Source organism: Leopardus geoffroyi, chromosome B3 (genome assembly GCF_018350155.1).
Source record: "Leopardus geoffroyi isolate Oge1 chromosome B3, O.geoffroyi_Oge1_pat1.0, whole genome shotgun sequence".
Taxonomy (NCBI): domain Eukaryota; kingdom Metazoa; phylum Chordata; class Mammalia; order Carnivora; family Felidae; genus Leopardus; species Leopardus geoffroyi.
In genome coordinates this window covers 33706207-33723925 of record NC_059337.1, presented here as the reverse complement: position 1 = coordinate 33723925, position 17719 = coordinate 33706207, and the positions used below count along the sequence as shown (strand labels likewise).

Here is a 17719-nt window from a genome sequence, read left to right as displayed (position 1 = left end):
CATCTTACGTTTTAGCTCTTAATACAACTTGAATCAATCCCTCCTTTGTATTCCTAGTCTTCCTCACCAGAACCACTGCACTGTCCTCCTAACTAGACCCTCTATCCCCGTATCTACTCCTCTGATCTATTCTCCACTTAAGCTGTCCCTCGGGATCTTTTTAAAACCCAAATCTGATCATGTCACTCCTCTATTAAAGCCCATCAATGGCTCCCTCCTGCTCCCGTGATAAAACTGATGCCCGTTCTATGGATCTGGCTTCCACTTGACTCTCGCTACTCCTTCGCCTGCATTCTGTACTCCAGCCAGGTCAAATCACACATTCTTACCAACCCTGCAGGACAATTTTTTTACCCTCCGTAAGTGCTTGATGGGGCTAACAGTCACAATGCCACCTCTGCCCCCTCCCCCACCCCCACCCCACAAAAATGGATACATGACCCATTGGGCCAGGTAGGGGACTCCATCACTCTGACCAACATGATTAGTTCAGTTATGGGTTTGAGACCTAAGTGGAGCCAATCAATTTTCCCTTCAAAGCTCTCTGGCTTTTGAGGCCATGGCACTAGGAAGGTATGACGTTGAAGCTTCTGGCACTCACTTCTCCCTGCCACATGGAGAAAGTGTGTCTGTGGCAGGGAAGGTAACGGGACTAAGACACAAAGAGAAGCGGAGCCCCGAGAGATGGAGTGAGAGTTAGCTGATGACATTTATTTGATCCCTTGAACTCAGCCCTGCCTAAAGTTAGTAAAACCACTGCACCTCTCAGTTCCTTCTTGCTTAAGCTGGTTTGTGTTGGTTTCTATCACCTGTTGTTCAACCAGTTCAAATACAAAAATGGAATGCAGTGTGCAGATACTAGGTTGGCGGGGGGGGGGGGGGGGGGGGGGGGGGGGGGGGGGGGGGGGGGGGGGGGGGGGGGGGGGGGGGGGGGGGGGGGGGTGAAATTGACATGAAATGGAGGCAGTGGGTGTTTGATACTCCCTGGCAGGAAGGTTGGAAATCCCTGAGATTTGAGTCACGTATCTATCCTAAATGGAGATCTCAGGGACACACTGGAGAAATATCTGGATGTTGAAGTGTGCTGGCCTCTTAAGAGTTTCATCAAGGTCCTGAATTTCTGCTTGTCTCCGTGCTAGCATGACTAGAACCATGCCCAGCTTTGTTTAGAGTTGCTTTTTCTGCCTATGGGCAGCAAGTTAGATGGCCAAGGGGCAAACAATCATGCGTCTTATAGACTGTAAAAGCCAGACCCTCTTCCGCAAGCTAGAGTGAGTGAAAACAAAGGCATAGATGTAGGACATCCAACAGGAGATACCGGAGCTTAACGACTGAGAAGCTCTGGAGAAAAAGTGTGACCTTCCACACCACACCTGAATGCGGCTTTTATTCTCCCAAAAAGATTTTTTTGAGAGAGAGAGAGGGTATGGGGGAGAAGGAGAGAGGGGAAGAGAGAGAGAGAGAGAGAGAGAGAGAGAGAATCCTGAGCAGACTCCATGATGCCAATGCAGAGCCGGACGCAGGGCTCGATCCCAAAGACCGTGAAATCATGACCTTAGCTGAAATCAAGAGTCCAACGCCCAACTGACTGAGCCACCCAGGCGCCCCTATTCTCCCACATTAAAAAAATACACATATACAGGGGCACCTGGGTGATTCAGTCGGTTGAGCGTCCAGCTTCAACTCGGGTCATGATCTTGCAGTTCATGAGTCCGAGCCCCATGTTGAGGTCTGTGCTGACAGCGCAGAGCCTGGAGCCTGCTTTGGATTCTGTGTCTCCCTCTCTCTTTTTCTCTCCCCCACTCGTACTATGTCTCTCTCTCTCTCTCTCTCTCTCTCAAAAATAAATAAAAAAACATTAATATGTGTGTGTGTGTATACACACACACACACACACATATATATATATATATATATATATATATATATATATATATATATACATACACACATATATATACATTTTACTTAGAATTCAGACAGTACTGGGGATTCTGGTGCCTGGGGATTCCCACTGTGAATCCTGTGGGAAAATGTAGGATATATTGGTCACAAACCTCATGTGCCTTCTTGAACTTAAATCCCCACCTGTGCCAAACAGCCCCTCCTCTTCCACGTCTGTGGTAGAGATGCCACATGGCAGGCCATGGGATCTGACTTCCCAAGCACCCACTTAGGGGGCAACTGATGCAACTCAGAAGTATGGTGGAGGTAGCTCTCTGTGGGATGCACATTGGCCAACAGGAAACAGGAAATGAAAGGGGCACAGATGGATAAACTCCCTCTCAATTCTCCTCTTGGTGAGCTGCTCCAAGGTGCAGTTTCTCTTTGCAAACACCATGTGCTTAGCAAACAACACTGCCAAGTGACCTGTTCTTTCCTCACGGCTCATGCGAAGATGTGACCAACACAGTAATGTGTTGTCTTGCATTGCTTCACATCTTTCCCAACCCATGTCTTTCCTCCCCTCTCATCATCCTAGGCTTTCATCTCCTCAAACAGTGTCAGCACAACAACCCGTACCTCAGAGTCTGTTTTCTAGAGTACTTGGATTAAGACACGGAGCCACAATCAAAACCCCCGTCCCAACATTCGGTCCCAACAGTGAGATAGCAAGAAGGTCCTGTGGATACAGCAGATTTCCTGCTCAAATGCAGAGAATCTAGCCCGGACTGCTAGCTTTCTGTCAGGGGCCCAAGGCTAAGGTTGGGGTGGGGGTTCAGGCCATTTCTAGCCTACTCCATAGGAGAAGCTGAGGCTCATTTCACAGGCTGTCTTTTTGCCTCCCTGCATTTTCTCCTGGAGACTCAATACTTCTCTTGGGAAAAGTCAGACCCAGGCTTGCAGCCTGTTCTGACTTCTGGGTCTCTGCTCTTAGGCAACTAGAAGGCCAGAGCCTGGAAGTTCAAAATCTCCTCTACAGATGTCCCGCCAGTCAAAGGTTCTGATCCCTCAGGCTGCTGGAGGGTGGAGAACACTGTGACATTGGTGTATAAAGCCGGGGCTGGGGAGAAAAAGAGTGGCCCTCTGCCCTTTCTGAGTTTGCACTTGGCACAGATTTGGTCACCTCTTTGTGGACCCCACATGGCTCAGCCTGGAAGGTCAGCTACCTTGGTCTGACCAAGGTCAGACTACCTTGGTTCTGAACTCCCTGGGCCTATGAGGTTTCTTCATTCATTGGTTATCCCCAAAACATAAGGCTGTGTGACATACTTGTATACAGGTACCGGCCATAAAGGAGGCTGAGAGGTCAAAAACAGCCTCTGAGGGCGCCTGGGTGGCGCAGTCGGTTAGGGGTCCGACTTCGGCCAGGTCACGATCTTGCGGTCCGTGAGTTCGAGCCCCGCGTCAGGCTCTGGGCTGATGGCTCAGAGCCTGGAGCCTGTTTCCAATTCTGTGTCTCCCTCTCTCTCTGCCCCTCCCCCGTTCATGCTCTGTCTCTCTCTGTCCCCAAAATAAATAAAAACGTTGGAAAAAAAAATTAAAAAAAAAAAAATCAGCCTCTGAGTCCCTGATGGATTTGGCTCTGTCATGATGCAGGCAGGTGCCATCCGAACAGTGGATGCCCAAAGATTACAACTGAAGCTGGAAATAATCAAGAGAGATCCTGTGATCTCCATGTCCTTAGCATCTTCTTTGGGAGGGTATTCCATGCATGTTATGTTCCACTGAAGCAGAGGTGAAACTCCAGGTCTGGTCAGAGCACACAGCAGATCCAGATCTGCTTCACTCTCAGAGGTCATTCACCCCATCTCAGACTAAAGGTCTTTTCTTCCGACATCGAAGGCATCCAGGTTGCATCCAGGGAGAAAGAAATTCCAGGGGCCCTGCCAAAGGCTGAAGACTCTTCCCACAGTCCCCAAGTGATATAAGTTCTCAGAGGGCCCACAAATTCAGTGTCCACTGAGAGACTCCTCTTAGGACTGCTTTGGTGATGTGACCTCAGTGTAATAATGGACATGGCCAGAGGGCAAGTGATAGAGCAAGCTGCAGGGTGGCCAGAATGAGTGCTTCTATGGTTGCCTCACTCCTATCCTAAGCATCTCCTTGGGGCTGAGGCATAGGAACCAGTGCCACTCAGGGATTTTGACTATCTGGTCAGGGCTACCTGGATCATGAGCCAGCCAAGTGTTGAACAGATAATGTTTCTCTGGGGGCACTGAGAAGATTAAGATTGACTTACCACCATAGACAGACCATTGTGGAAGTCATGAAGCTGAGGGGGAAGGGAACAGGCAAAGTGTGATCTATTGCTAAGAAACAGAAACCTCAAGGGCCTGATCCAGGTTCAAGGGCGAGGACTCAGCAAGATTCTTGATGATGGTTACTAGCTCACAGAGCGCCCAGGAATCAAATCAGTTGCTTTGAAAGGATTGTATTGCCAGAGAATCCTTGCATCTGGCATACAGGGCTCTGGGAGTGCATAATCTCTAAGACAATCTTTACACCCAAAACCGTGTCTGAAAGGAAGAAGAATGCTTCAGTTCCAGAAGGAGCATCCTCCGAGGGATTTCCATAAAGGACAATGGATACTAGGAGATATTTCACAGTGGAAACGGCTAAGAGCAATCAGTTTTGTTAACCATGAAACTCATTCCACTGTCCAGAAAGATGTAATATATGCTATAGGTTAGTGACCATTGTTTTCTCTTCTCCCCTATTCCAGATGCAAGTTTTCCTTTCTTTCTTAAAAAAAAAAAAAAAAAAGTTATCCTCTTTCCCTCTCCCATTTCTTTTTTAAATAAATGTTTATTTATTTTTGAGAGAGAGCATGGGGAAAGGGGCTGAGAGAGGGGGACAGAGTTTTCGAAGTGGGCTCTGCACTGACAGCAGAGAGCCCAATGCAGGTCTTGAACTCACGAACCAAGAGATCATGACCCGAGCTGAAGTCATGACTCGAGTCATGATGCTTAACCAACTGAGCCACCCAGGTGCCCCTCCCTCTCCCATTTCATATTGGTTATGCACTAGAAGCTAAATTGGTCTTTTAGCCATAGTTTGAAAAATCATAAGTGACATCCAGACCTGATCAAGACTTGCACATCACAAAGGGACACTGGACTGAGGGTTCGGTAAAGCAATTGGACATGATTCTGTTTTGTCTCCCATTTTTGTTGGGCCCGGGATTGTTTCATTGTGGGGCAGGCACATTTTTTAAATTATGTTTGTCAAGAAAAATATAGGTGGATGCTGAGCACTAAAGGGGTGGAATATAGTGGATGCATATTGTTTATCTGCCCATCATTCCTTCCTTTGGGCACCCATTTCTCCCTGCCACATAATCCTGGTGAGGCTATCACTTATGGTGGCCTATTCTTCCACCCTAGAGGCAGGCACATGTCCATTATGGCCAAAGTCCTCCCTAGGACATTTGAGTTAGAACTAGTGAGGACAACATATAAAGGGAAGCAGAGCCAAGAGGTGGAGACATCATCAATTGAACCCCTTAGATCTAGTCATGCATGAAGGCAAATGCATCCTTTGGTTTATCATTGTTTGAGGTTTGAGTGGGGGTTTTGACACTCGCAACTGGAAGAGTCCAGACTAATACATGCACACACAACAGAGACACAAACACCATGTTGTTCAAACTCATTGGATATTGTACAAGTCTTCCGTGATCTAATAGGGGTCAGCAAACTTGTTGTATAAAGGACCAGATAGATATTTTAGGCTTTATGGGGCACATATGGTCTCTGTCTCATATTCGTTTTTTGTTTTATTTTTACAACCCTTTAAAAAAATGTAAGACTCTTACTAGTTTGTGGACATACAAAAGCAGGTTGCAGGCCAGATTTACTCACAGGCCACAGTTTGCCAACCCCTGCAGGACCTCTGCAGCGTTGGCACACGGTCTGCTAGTTCTTAACCATGAAGCAAGATAGTTTAAGTGCCATTTTGGTCCAAGCGTCTTGATGTGACTCGCTAGTGAGTTAAGGTTCAGGACAGAGATAGGAATGAGAAAAGGCTCTTGTCTCGGTGCCCCCTGTCTGCCACATAACAGGCACCGAATACATGGTAATCATTATCGTTTCTTGGTAATAAAAATAATTTATCAAAAAGAAGCAGCTGTCCTAACAGCTTTGTTCAAATGTCAATGCATCCTTGAAGACCCTTCTCTCCCTCATGTCCTTTAGGAAACCTTTCTCTGACCTCCCTTCCCCATCAATACTCTACTGACCTCCCCCTCCCTGAATCACATACTCTACTGCTTGTGATTACACACCCTGTGTGGTCTGTCTTTCCCACTAGCTCTGAGCACTTATAACATGCCTGAGCCCTAGCTCCTAGCACAGTGCTTAGCCCCTAGCACGGAAGGGCCTCCATGCCGCCATTTGAATATCTGTTTGAAGGTGCAGGTGCCCTATATGTCCACCTCTGTCCAGGGTGATCAGTCTATGTGTCAGCGTTGTGCTCGTGTAGCGATGCCCTCAACACTGGTTCCTCTCCCAGTGGGAAATTATTTGTTAATATACACTGCACCTTACCTGGTAATGTTATTACCATATCTGTTATTCATCCCATTCACTCCAAAAATGAGTCAAAGACAGAGGAACAGGTGGGAACAAGTTTTCTTAGATTCTGTTATGAAGGAGGAACCCTCCAACCCCCCCCCCACACCCTTTCCTGTCTGATGTAATATCAGATCAGAGGCCTCCAGCCTCAGCCACATCTGGGGATCAGAGGGCCCACCACACGGCTGGGGCCCCAGACCAGTTTGTCCCATGTCTATGAGGTGGAGGGGAAATGATCCTCCTGGGAAAAATATGTGCAAGGCCCTGCAGGCCCAGGACAGGCTGACCAAGGCAAGGTGAGTCATGGTGTTCTAGGCTGAATCTTTTGCCCATCTCACAGAAGCAGGCAGAAAGCACCACCGTTGATCAGCTTTATATGGCACCCACTGAATACAACAGATAGACAAAGACAGACAGACAGAGCACACACCACTTCTAAGCTGAACACTGCTCACCATCTAGAAGCACCTTGGATAAGCACATGTGAGACACTCTTGCATAGGAAAGATGTACTTTTTAAAGGAATGAAGAAGTATTTTGGCAAAACATCTACTTCCCTCCCAGGTCCTGGGTAAAGAGGGACCTCTAAATTCTGAAGCTTCTACATATTGAAAATTATCCCCTTCTCAATGGCAGTATATACAGTAGCAAACCTTCCAAGTCTGTTGTCACAGCCCTCTACATATATCCTGAATCTACTTTACAGGTGGGCAAACATAGACTTGGAGACAGAAGGTGGCCTGGAACAAGGGGACACTGGGGCTGACTTAAGGTGAGGGGAAACAGGAGGTGTCTCGGCTCAGCCAAAGGCAGGGCCTCTGTCTATCTGGATGGGGAAGGGAAAGGCTGGGGTGGTTAAAACTCCCTCTCTTCCTGTCTGGGGAAGCAGTGGTTCCACAGGAAAGGCCGTCAAGAAGGACGCTCCTGCTGGCTAGAGGGCCTCTCAGGGTGGCAAAGGCCAGGACAGGCCAGAGCTCCTCCTGGAGCTCTTCAGAGATGCTCTCTGAGTTTGGGGATTATGGGTTCCCTGCTTCTATAACTCTTTTTGTTACCTGCATGGGAGCTAGACCTTAAGTCCTTGATTATTTTAAAAAGGCAAGGTGGGGGGGGGGGCAATTTAAGAGGGAATGAGACACAGAACAATCTTTCCACAGCCTCCCTCTGCCTGGGCTGAGGCTTTCAAGGGTCTCCTTCACCCTGTCTCCTAGGGATATTTAAAGGCAGCTTGTATGAGACTCTATACTGTCTTTTTGTTTCTCTTGTGTTTTTTTTCTTTTCTTTTGTTTTTGTTTTTGTTTTTTTTTTTTTTGTTTCTTTGTTTTAATTTATATAGATATATATATTCTTTAAAAAAAAGCAATAGTCCTTTGGTCCCTAAACTCTAAGGAATGATATGATTTTGAAAGAAGTAAATCTGGGCTTCCCTTGCGGAGAAGCCCTTGGCACCCCCAAGGCCCTCTGCTGGTTCCCCTAGACAGTCAATCCTCAGCCAGCCCCAGCTGCCTTGCCAGCCTGCGCTCTATGCCACAGGCACAGGACAACCCACTTGATGAAAACAATCCTTAACGTGGCCTGAGCCCCAGGCGCCAGCCTTGGGTCCGATCCACCTCCATCCATGGCTGCTCCTTCGGGAAGGGCTGCTCAAGCATTTCTGTGCTTTTCCTTTCCTTTCTTCTCACTCTTCAGTTTCTGTTGTTGGGTATTGGTTGATAAGGAGAGAGGAAAAAGAAAATATAAAGAGGCAAAAATCACTCTGGAGGGCAAGACAGGAGGGAGCCGCCTGCCCCAGCAGTGACGTCTCAGGTGAGTGAGTGGACCTCTTTTCCCAGGGGTAGAGCTGCCACAGGCTCAAGGCAGCAACCTGATCCACTGAAGTGCCCTTGGATCCTCCTGGGAAGATGACTCCAGCCCCACACCCTCTCCAAAGAGCTCCCTGGGATAGTGCAAGTGAGGCAGGGCCACATGGACCTTCTGAGACAGCAAGTCTCTGGAAGGCGCAGGCAGCTGGCCCTGCCAGAAACCTAAGGGGCTTGTCATCTCTCTCCCCATCACCCACCAGGCCCTGTGGATCCTGCTTCTTTAGCTTATCTGCTTCTCTCCTCATCTCCCATGTTCTCTGCCATTATCCCAGGCCTCTGCATCTTATCCCTTCTTTGCTTAACTCCCCAGTGTCCAAACTTGTGACCCTTCACAACTTTTCTAGTCTCATCCTCCACCTGCCCTGCCCTCCCCACATACAACTTCTCTACTCCCATGGCCCCCTGTGGCTCTCCCTGCAGTAGAACTACTAATGGTAGTTCTACTAATCTAATGGTTAGATCTTGCCATAACTGTCTCTCCCAGACTATGGAGACAGGAAGTTGTCTAATTCATCTCCATCCTTGGAGAAACATCAAAGTCTCCAGCTGAGGATTCCTCCTTCGCTTCTGGCTGTTCTCTCCCAGACTCTTTCAGAGGTGGGTGCTCCTGACATCTCAAAAGGAACATCAAAGCGGACAGGGCCTCCATCACTCAGGCCCCATCTGTCTGGGGTCCACCAAGGACTCACCTTTCTGTGGCTGGTCAGTGAGAGAAGATCAGTAAGGCCGATTGGCATCCTTGGGCCTCTTTAGCTGGACTTTGAGCCTCTTCATGCCAATTTGAAAGCCATTCATGGCCTGAATAGCTGTCTGGGCACTGGTTGGATTGTCAAAGCTAACAAACCCTGGGGAGCGGGAGCGGGGGCATGGGCAGAGAGGTCAGCTGGGAACTCTGCCTGGCAGGGTCCCTTCTCTCTGACAAGCCCCGTCTGTCCCTGTCCCCTCCGGCCAGTCCCATCAAAACATATACCCCCCACCCTCCATTGTTTGCATGTGCTTATGCACACATGGATACACACTCATACTTACATAGGCAAGTGGCCTAAGTTTCCTAAAGGTATAATTCTTGGAAGGACAGGAAGAAATTCTGAGTGTGTTGGCAATGGGGAGTGTGCGGCTTGGGGGATTTCCTTGTCTTTCCCTGACATGGGTTAATTCTCTGCCTCTACCGCTCCCATTCTAGTCCTCTAAACTGTAGCTGGGGCTGGAGGGGATCTCTGGCCCCAGACTATATTCTTCCTGCCCTGCTAGACTCTAAAGCCTGACCTGGTCGAACATCTTCCAGACACCTGACTTTCTCAGGTGAACCTGAAATGGCCTTGTTCTGGTCTGAGCTTACTACTGTGAGGCTTACTGGTATGTGAGCCTGCTTTTGTGCCATGTGATTCTCTGGGAGTCATTGACTTATGGAGGGATAAGCCTAGGGTCTGCACTGAATCTCGAAGTTATGAGTGGGAGAGGCCCATGGATGGGGCTCAGCTCACCGAAACATTTGCTCTGGTTGGTGGCTCGGTCCACAAAGACTTTGGCAGAGACAACAGCTCCAAAGGGCAGGAATGTTTGTATGAGTTCTGCATCACCAAACTCCTGAGGCAGGTGATAGATGAAGAGGTTACAGCCTTCGGGGCCTGCAGGAACAGCAGCACGCTGGTTCAGGGGAGGGACCCTGAGTCCAGCCCCACCGCGCCCTGATCTCCAGCCCCCTGTCTCTCACCTTCTCTTTGCTGCTGGGGCAGGGCTGAAGACTGCTGGGGAAAAGCTGTGCTCACTGGGGCATAAGCCGATGGATAGGCTGCTGGAGACAGAAGTGGGAGTGGGCAGTGACCCCCAGAAGCCATCCCCCAAGCATGGCCCCATCTGCCTGGCCATCTTTGACCAATTCAGCCCAGTACAGGTAACCCTACCTCTAGAGGGGTTGTTCTGGGCCCAGGGATGGGGATGGGGGGATGGGAGGGTCGACTCCTCAGGAGAGAGCCTCACCCCCGCCCCCCCCCCCAAGTTTCCCCTATTCCTTTCTGGGGCCCTTCAAACCCCCCAGGCCGCGGAGCGCCAAGTGAAACCTGCGTAGTGGTGCATCCCAGCGTAGGCCTGCTGCAGGGGGTCAGCCACACCGGGGCTCTGGGCTGGGGAGAGAGGGGCGAGAGGCCCACGGTGAAGGTGGGCGGGTGGGGAGGTGGAGGGATGTTGTGATAGGCAGCAGGGAAGGAGGAGTCCCTTCCCAGGGCGGTTGCTCCCCCCTACCCCCGGCTCCCCGCTCCCCACTCCTTTTCCGGGAGATTTGGGCGGAGCGGAGGGCCCACCTGGGTAAGGGGAGAGCCCGTTATTGTAGAGAGTGTCAGAGCCCGGCTGCCCGTTGGTCTGGGGAGTCAGGGGGCCGAATCCATTAACCCCGATGGGTGCTGGCAGACCGGGAAGCGAGCCAGGGCCGCCGCCCGGCGGGGAACTGGCTGCTGGAGGCGAGGAGGTCGGAGAGTCAGGCCACAGCCCTGCGGGGCCGGGTCCCAGCCGCCGCCCCGCCCCTGCGCGCAGTACCTGCCGCGGGCAACAGCGGCGCGGCTACCAGGCTGAAGGCCGCCACGTGCTGCATCTGGGCCGCCACTGCGGCCACGGGGCCTAGGCCCGGGCCCTGTGCCGCCGCCAGCAGGGCCGCCTGGTGCTGCAGGATCTTTGGGAGGGAAGAAGGGCGGGTGTGGAGGACCCAGCGGCGGGCAGCTGCCCTGGCTCCCGACCTCCAGCCTGGTCCAGCCGCCCACCCGCCCTTCCGTGACCTCCGGGGCCAGGCACATACCGCGGTGGTGTAGGCTCCACACGCCCCCAGAGGCAGCGGTGCCGGGTGGAAGGCACCCAGCTGGCCCGCCATCTGCTGCATCCGCCGCAGCGCGCGCTCCCTGTCCGTGTCCGCCAGCTTGACCACGAGGCTGGACGAGGCTCCCTGGGTAGGGCAGGGGAGGCCGCCGTGACCAGTCCAGACCCCAGCCCCGGCCCTAGGCCAAGCGCTTTGCCCATTAGGCCTTTTGTTGGGGGCACCGATCGCATGTGGGGAGAAGCCCGTCCCCACCCCCACTGGCCTCACCCAGGGCCCCGGGTGCCCGCCCTCACCGCCATGGTCCGGCTGCCATGCAGACTCTGGATAGCTGCCTGAGCTTCCCCCTGACTCCCGAACTTCACAAAGGCACAGCCTGGGGCAGAATAGAAGGATTGGTGGCTCAGACCACAGGGGCCAAAGGGTCATGCGGCCCAGAATGAGGCAGGAAATCCCAGGGTCAGCTCAAGTCACCTTTACTGGTACCATCAGGGCTCCGCAAGACGGTGCACTCCTCGATATGGCCAAAGGGCTGGAACAGGCGCCTGACGTCCTCCTCACCCTGCTGCTTCCCCAGCATTCCCACAAACAGCTTTCGGTCCTCTGGGGACAAATCCAGGAGTGACCTGGAGACCCTAAGTCCTCTTGGACTCCCCAGAGTAGCCAGAGGAGCTTAAGAAGGTAGTTCACCACAGCCCAGCACTGGGAAGAGGTATAGGGAGTGAGAATGCCCTGGGGCTACAAGGTTGGGTTTCTTTGAGGGGAAGGATGATCTGTAGACAGATCTAGAGGAAAAGAACTTAACCCAAATACACCATGAAAACTCAGGTCGTGAGAAAAAACAAGAAAGACTGCTTGCTGCTCTTGTGGAAAGTGATTTGGTTGATCTCTTTGGTTTGGTAGAGCCCTATATACATCTTTTATATGTTTGGCCTTTCTGTTAGAGTCCAAGAAAGGCTATTTTGGACCATTTCAGCCTTATTCAGGGAGGGGGTCCTCAAAGAAGGCCTTTGTATTCAGACTGGATTCGGAGAAGAGAAGTTCACCTTTGCTAGTCAGCCTGATGGCAGTGCTATCAATGCCCCTTCCTGTGCAAACCAGGGAGGGTTCTGGGCAAAAAACAAAAAACAAAACAAAACAAAAACAGCACAGAAAACCTTTGTCTCATTGTACTACCTCATCCCCAGATATTGAACACTGGAATGATGAATCTCCAAGTCTGGCACCAAACTCAACTCGGGTGCCCAAAGGTTGAAAGAGAGCAGGAAGCTTGGGTTCCTGAGCCTCCAACATTAGCATTCCCCCCCCTACACTTGCCAAACCCTTGACCCCTTTCCTTAACTCCTAGCTCAACCAACTTATTCCCTCGTTGAGCTTCCAAGGCCCTCATTGAGCCCCACTGCCTCCTTTCTGCCTTCCCTGATTCTCTTGCCCTGATCCTTCCTCAGGTGTCCATGCTAAGAAGAACAGTTCTTTCTGCCTGTAGAACTTGGATGACCACCTGAGAACAAGTCATATCCCTCCCTGTCTTCACTCTTCCTCTGGGAGTAGAGATGCCAGGAAAGGGACTGCAAGCTTTGCGTGTGTTCCTTGGAGCTGGGGCTGGAAACCAGGGCTCATCTGCACATCTAGTAAGTCAGGTCTCAGCAGCACCGTCCAGGAGCCCAGGGTAGAGGGGCCCAGTCCACAGGGCCTACTGTCAAAGCCCTGTCCTTTCTGCACCAACAAAAATCTCTGCAATAGGATGTGGCTTCATGTAGGCAATATACATTGACAGAGAGGAATGGGTGAGATTCTGCCTTCAGGCTTCACCTTCAGATCCTAGAGCCCAAGAAAACCCATCCCACACTCCCTTACTCCTTGACAAGTTTGGCTAGGCCACTGGGGATCCCTGGGTCCTGAGTGCAAGGGAGACAATGCTGGTGAGAGTCATAGACTAAAGCCTGGGTGGCAATGAAAAGGAAGAATAGACTCCCTGAAGTTAGCAGTGGAGTGAATCTCCAGCAGGGTTATCTGTGTGTCCACATTTTACCTGGATGGTGTGGGTTTCAGCCTAGGCTGTCCTGGGAGTCTAAGGGGTCTATCAATTCTGTGTCTGTGTGGAGGGCGGGGGCTGTGGTTTACATGGGACAGGCAGAGCGTGTTTCAGCAGAATCCTGCCCCCTCTCCAGAGGGTTGCTGCCCATTGATCCCAAGGGGGAAGGGATATACAGTGTACTGTGGCTGGAATCCTAGAGGAAGCGCTGGCCTTCTGTGGTGAGAGTACAATCTGATGAGTGTGCTTCGCTTCTGGGAGTGTTAGCCACAGAAGAGTGCTTTTGGAACAGATCACTGGTTTCTTTCTTTTTTTTCTTTTAGAAAAAGCTGTGGAATATGCTGTTCTAACAAAAACATGAGGATGAAGCTCAAAATGTAAGAGACAACTGCTCTGACTGAAACCAGAAAAGTGGGGGTGGGGATGGGGCGGGGGCTGAAGTTCCTCTTGCTTCATCTTCTAGAACCCCCTAAATGGGACTCCAAGGAAAGTCCTTTAAAAACCACTGACCTAAAAGATAACAAACAGAGTTCCATATGGTGTATGAAGAGGGATCTGAGATCATCCTTTCCAGGAAACCAAGAAGACAAGAAAAGGTCTTTCACGAATTGCTTGATCAGTCTGCTGGTGGCTTTGCCTTGACGTCAGAAGACAGGCCCTGTTTGCTCAGGGAATCACACCCCAGAAAACTGTGTCATTGTTCTGAGCTATGATACTAAAGTATGCCCATATGTCTGTCAGAAGTCTAGGGGGCGCTTAGAGAAGATCCTACGGCCTCGAGTCCCAAGGCTTAAAGAGGGCTTCATGATGCCCTAATTTGTAGTGCAGCTGCATCATTGGGTAGGGCCTGCAAGATGGTGATGGCACCTAGGTAAGATGTTATACCACATGGACCAGCATCCAGGTAGCCCTAGGTAGGAAGAGAAAAGTCAAGGCTGAGATGGAGCCCCCAAGACAATAAACAGGATTGTGTAGACAGTGGCCTGATCCTTTATCTGCTCTTCCTCTCGTTGCTCTTTTCTGCTGATGGTGGTCAGTTCAAGCTCATGACACAGACCATGACATTCTCTGATCCTTCTTTTCCAGTGCCAAGTCAAGAATTTCAATTTCCACGAGAGGGCACTGACCCTATGGTTCTGGCCTACTGGGCTCTACAGAATTTGAAATTGAAATGAAGCTGGGGTACAGGCTGGGCTGTTTCACAGGTGTCACTTTGAATCCTGGTATTCCCTTTACCACTTTACGGGGAGCCTGATGATGTTTGACAGGAGGATGATCTAGGTCACAATGACCATGAGTTTCAGGTGATCTTGAAATGGTGGGATAAGTTTCTCAGGGACCTGCCAAAGAGAAGTACAGGCTAGACTCCTAAGAGTAGCCCAAAATACACAGCCCTGAAGGTTCTGAGGGCTGATAAGTGCCCCCAGAGAGAGATGGTGGTGGGAGTTAGCCCAGGTAATTCAATTTCCTCTAGTTCAAACTCTATCAGTTTGGGAAAGCGAGGGTTCTATAAGACGTGGGTCAGAAATGTCTGGATAAAATCATCCCATGGGCAGTGGGTGGGGCCCCAGAAAGATGGGAATATCAAGGAAGGAGGCTCAACCTTCCCAGAGTGGAAGGAATTGGAAGATAGCATTAGTGTGGAGTTGAGACAGAATTAGATAGACACACAGTTGAATAGCATTACCACATTCTCTTGTTGTCAACTAAGGTGTACTCCTTGGTCTTCTATCAAATGCTTTTTTGAACCCAGATCAAGTTGTTTGGGCCCAGAGGCCCTTCTCCTTAAAGCTGCCTTGTGTAGCTGGCTATACAGGTCAGGGATTCTAATGCAGCAAGTGATGGGCTTTGAGAACCCAGAGTCAGAGTCAGTCCACTCCCTCTTCCTCAAGAAAGGCACCAAGATGCTGTTCAAAAAAGGAGGCTCTGCCTCAAGTTGGCCCAGAGGAATTCCTCAAGGGCCCAAGCTTCTGGCTTCTAGGCCTCTCACACCCACTCACCTTCCTGTTGGTGGGATGTCATGATTGTAGGGACTGTGTAGGAACAAGGTTACAGCATTAAACCACCAAATATATCTTAAAATATATATTAAACCGCCAAATATATCTTTAAAATACTGGTCCATCTTTCAGTCCAAATTCCAACCCCAGGGGTCTTGCTGGTGGCAGCATTTGGAGTATAGTCTCTCTCCCCTGATGTTCTTAGTGATGACTCTAGCACAAGGAGCCAAGAAAGCCCGGGATAGTCAGTGAAGGAAACACCCAGGGTAAACCAGAGTCTTCTGGCCCAACCTTATAAGCATCAAGAAGAGCTTTAATTCCACAAAACAAATGTTAGAACTAATAAACAAATTCAGCAAGTTGCAGAATACAAAATCAACACAGAATCAGTTGTGTTTTTGTACACTGCAACGAACAATCCAAAAAGAAAATTAAGAAAACAGTTCCATTTATAGCAGCATCAAAAAGAATAAAATACTTAGGAATAAACTTAAACAAGGAGGAAAAAGACTTGTATCCTGAAAACTACAAAATATTGCTGAAAAATTTAAGAAGACACAAATAAATGGAAGACATCTTGTGTTCATGGATTGAAAGACTTAATATTGCTAGATGTCACCACTACCCAAAGAGATCTGCAGATTTAATGTAATTTCTATTAAAGCACCAATGGTATTTTTTGCAGAAATAGAGAAATCCATCCTAAAATTCATATGAAATCTCAAGAAACCTTGAACAGTCAAGACAATCTCAAAAAAAGAAGAAAGTTTGAGATCTCACACTTTCTGATTTCAAACTTATTACAAAGCTACAGTAATCAAGCAGTGTGACACTGGCATAAAGACACACAGACCAATGGAATAGAATAGAGGCCAAAAATAAGCCCTCACATATATGGTCAAATGATTTTTGACAAGAGTGTCAGTCTTTTCAACAAATAGTGTTGAGAAAAGTGGATATATACATGCAAAAGAATGACATTGGACCCTTACTTTCACCGTATACAAAAATTAACTGAAAATGAATCAAAGACCTAAGCATGAGTGCTAAAAGTATGACACTGTTAGAAGAAATCAGGGGAAAAGCTTCATGACCTTGCATTTGGCAATGATTTCTTAGATATGACACCACACACACAGGCAACAAAAGTAAGAATACATAAACTGAACCACATCAGAATTAAAAACTTCTGTGCATCAAAGTACACACTCAGAGCTACAGAGTAGGGGAAAATATTTGCAAGTCATATATCTGATAAGGGGTTAATATCCAGAATAAGAGCTCCTACAACTCAACAACAACAAAAAACAAATGATCCTATTAAAAAGTGACCAAAGGGGCTCAGTTGGTTGGGTGTCCGACTTCAGTTCGGGTCATGAGTTTGAGTCCCATGTGGGCTCTGTGCTGACAGCTCAGCGTCTGAATTTGGCTCAGGTCATGATCTTGCGGTTTGTGGGTTCGGGCCTGTGTCAGACTCTGTGCTGGCAGCTTGGAGCCTGGAGCCTGCTTCAGATTCTGTGTCTCTCTGCCCCTCCCCCACTCACGCTCTGTTTCTCTCTCTCTCTCGCTCTCTCAAAAATAAATAAACTTTTTAAAAAAGTGAGCAAAGGGCTTAAATAAGCTTTTCTCCAAAGAAGATACACAAATGGCCAGTGAGCATATACAAAAATGCTCAACACAACTGTAAATCCTTAAAGAAGTAGAAATTAAAGCCATAAACCATATCACCTTACACCTATTAGGATGACTAGTTTTGGGGAGAGGGTTGTTTGATTTTTTTTAATTAATTTATTTTGAGAGAGCACGCACAAGTGGAGGAGGGGCAGAGAGAGAGAGAGAGAGAGAGAGAGAATCCCAAGCAGACTCTGCTCAGCGGGGGGCCCTATGCAGGGCTCAATCCCACAACCCATTGATCACAACCTGAGCCCATATCAAGAGTCAGCCACTTAACTGCTTAAGCGAGTGAGCCACCCAGGTGTTCCTAGGAGAAGAAGGAGAAGGTGGAGGAGGAGAGGAAGGAGAAAAGGATAAGAAGAAGAGGGGGCGGGGAGGAGGAGTGGGAGGAGAAGGAAAAAATAGCAAGTGTTGGAAAGAATGTGGAGAAATTGAAACTGGGGACTTTGTGCACTGTTGGTAGGAATGTAAAATGGTATAGCCACTATGGAAAACAGCATGGCAGCTCCACCCAAAATTTAAAATAGGATTACCATATGATCCAGCAATACCAGTTTTGAGTGTTATATCAAAAAGAATTGAAAACCAAGTCTCAGAGAGATATTTGTACACTTATGTTCATAGTAGCATTACCACAAGAGCTAAACATGGAAGCAACCCAAATATCTATCAGCCAATGAATGGATAAAGAAAGTGTGGTGTATATACATGTATATATGTACACACACACACACACACACACACACACACAATGGAATATTATTCAGCCTTTGAAAGGAAGGGAAATCTGACATATGCTACAACATGGATGAACCTTGAAGACATGATGCTAA

General features: G+C 49.0%; 1 protein-coding gene across 4 annotated transcripts in view; it reads right to left on the bottom strand.

Annotated features, from left to right (window-relative positions):
• Positions 1 to 6872: 6872 nt before the first annotated feature.
• CELF6 (CUGBP Elav-like family member 6) overlaps positions 6873 to 17719 on the bottom strand; it is a 30232-nt gene continuing 19385 nt past the window's right edge. For 2 of the 4 annotated variants that reach the window (XM_045449172.1, XM_045449175.1), the window contains exons 4-13: positions 11652 to 11780; positions 11474 to 11553; positions 11163 to 11306; positions 10907 to 11039; positions 10675 to 10824; positions 10435 to 10497; positions 10089 to 10169; positions 9859 to 10002; positions 9064 to 9219; positions 6873 to 8204 (exon numbers count right to left, since the gene is read on the bottom strand). In XM_045449172.1, coding sequence (XP_045305128.1) covers positions 9092 to 9219; positions 9859 to 10002; positions 10089 to 10169; positions 10435 to 10497; positions 10675 to 10824; positions 10907 to 11039; positions 11163 to 11306; positions 11474 to 11553; positions 11652 to 11780 — 1052 coding nt within the window. In that variant the 3' untranslated portion in view covers positions 6873 to 8204; positions 9064 to 9091. The remainder of the gene's footprint in view (positions 8205 to 9063; positions 9220 to 9858; positions 10003 to 10088; positions 10170 to 10434; positions 10498 to 10674; positions 10825 to 10906; positions 11040 to 11162; positions 11307 to 11473; positions 11554 to 11651; positions 11781 to 17719) is intronic. The other 2 variants (XM_045449174.1, XM_045449173.1) reach the window with 2 other exon arrangements.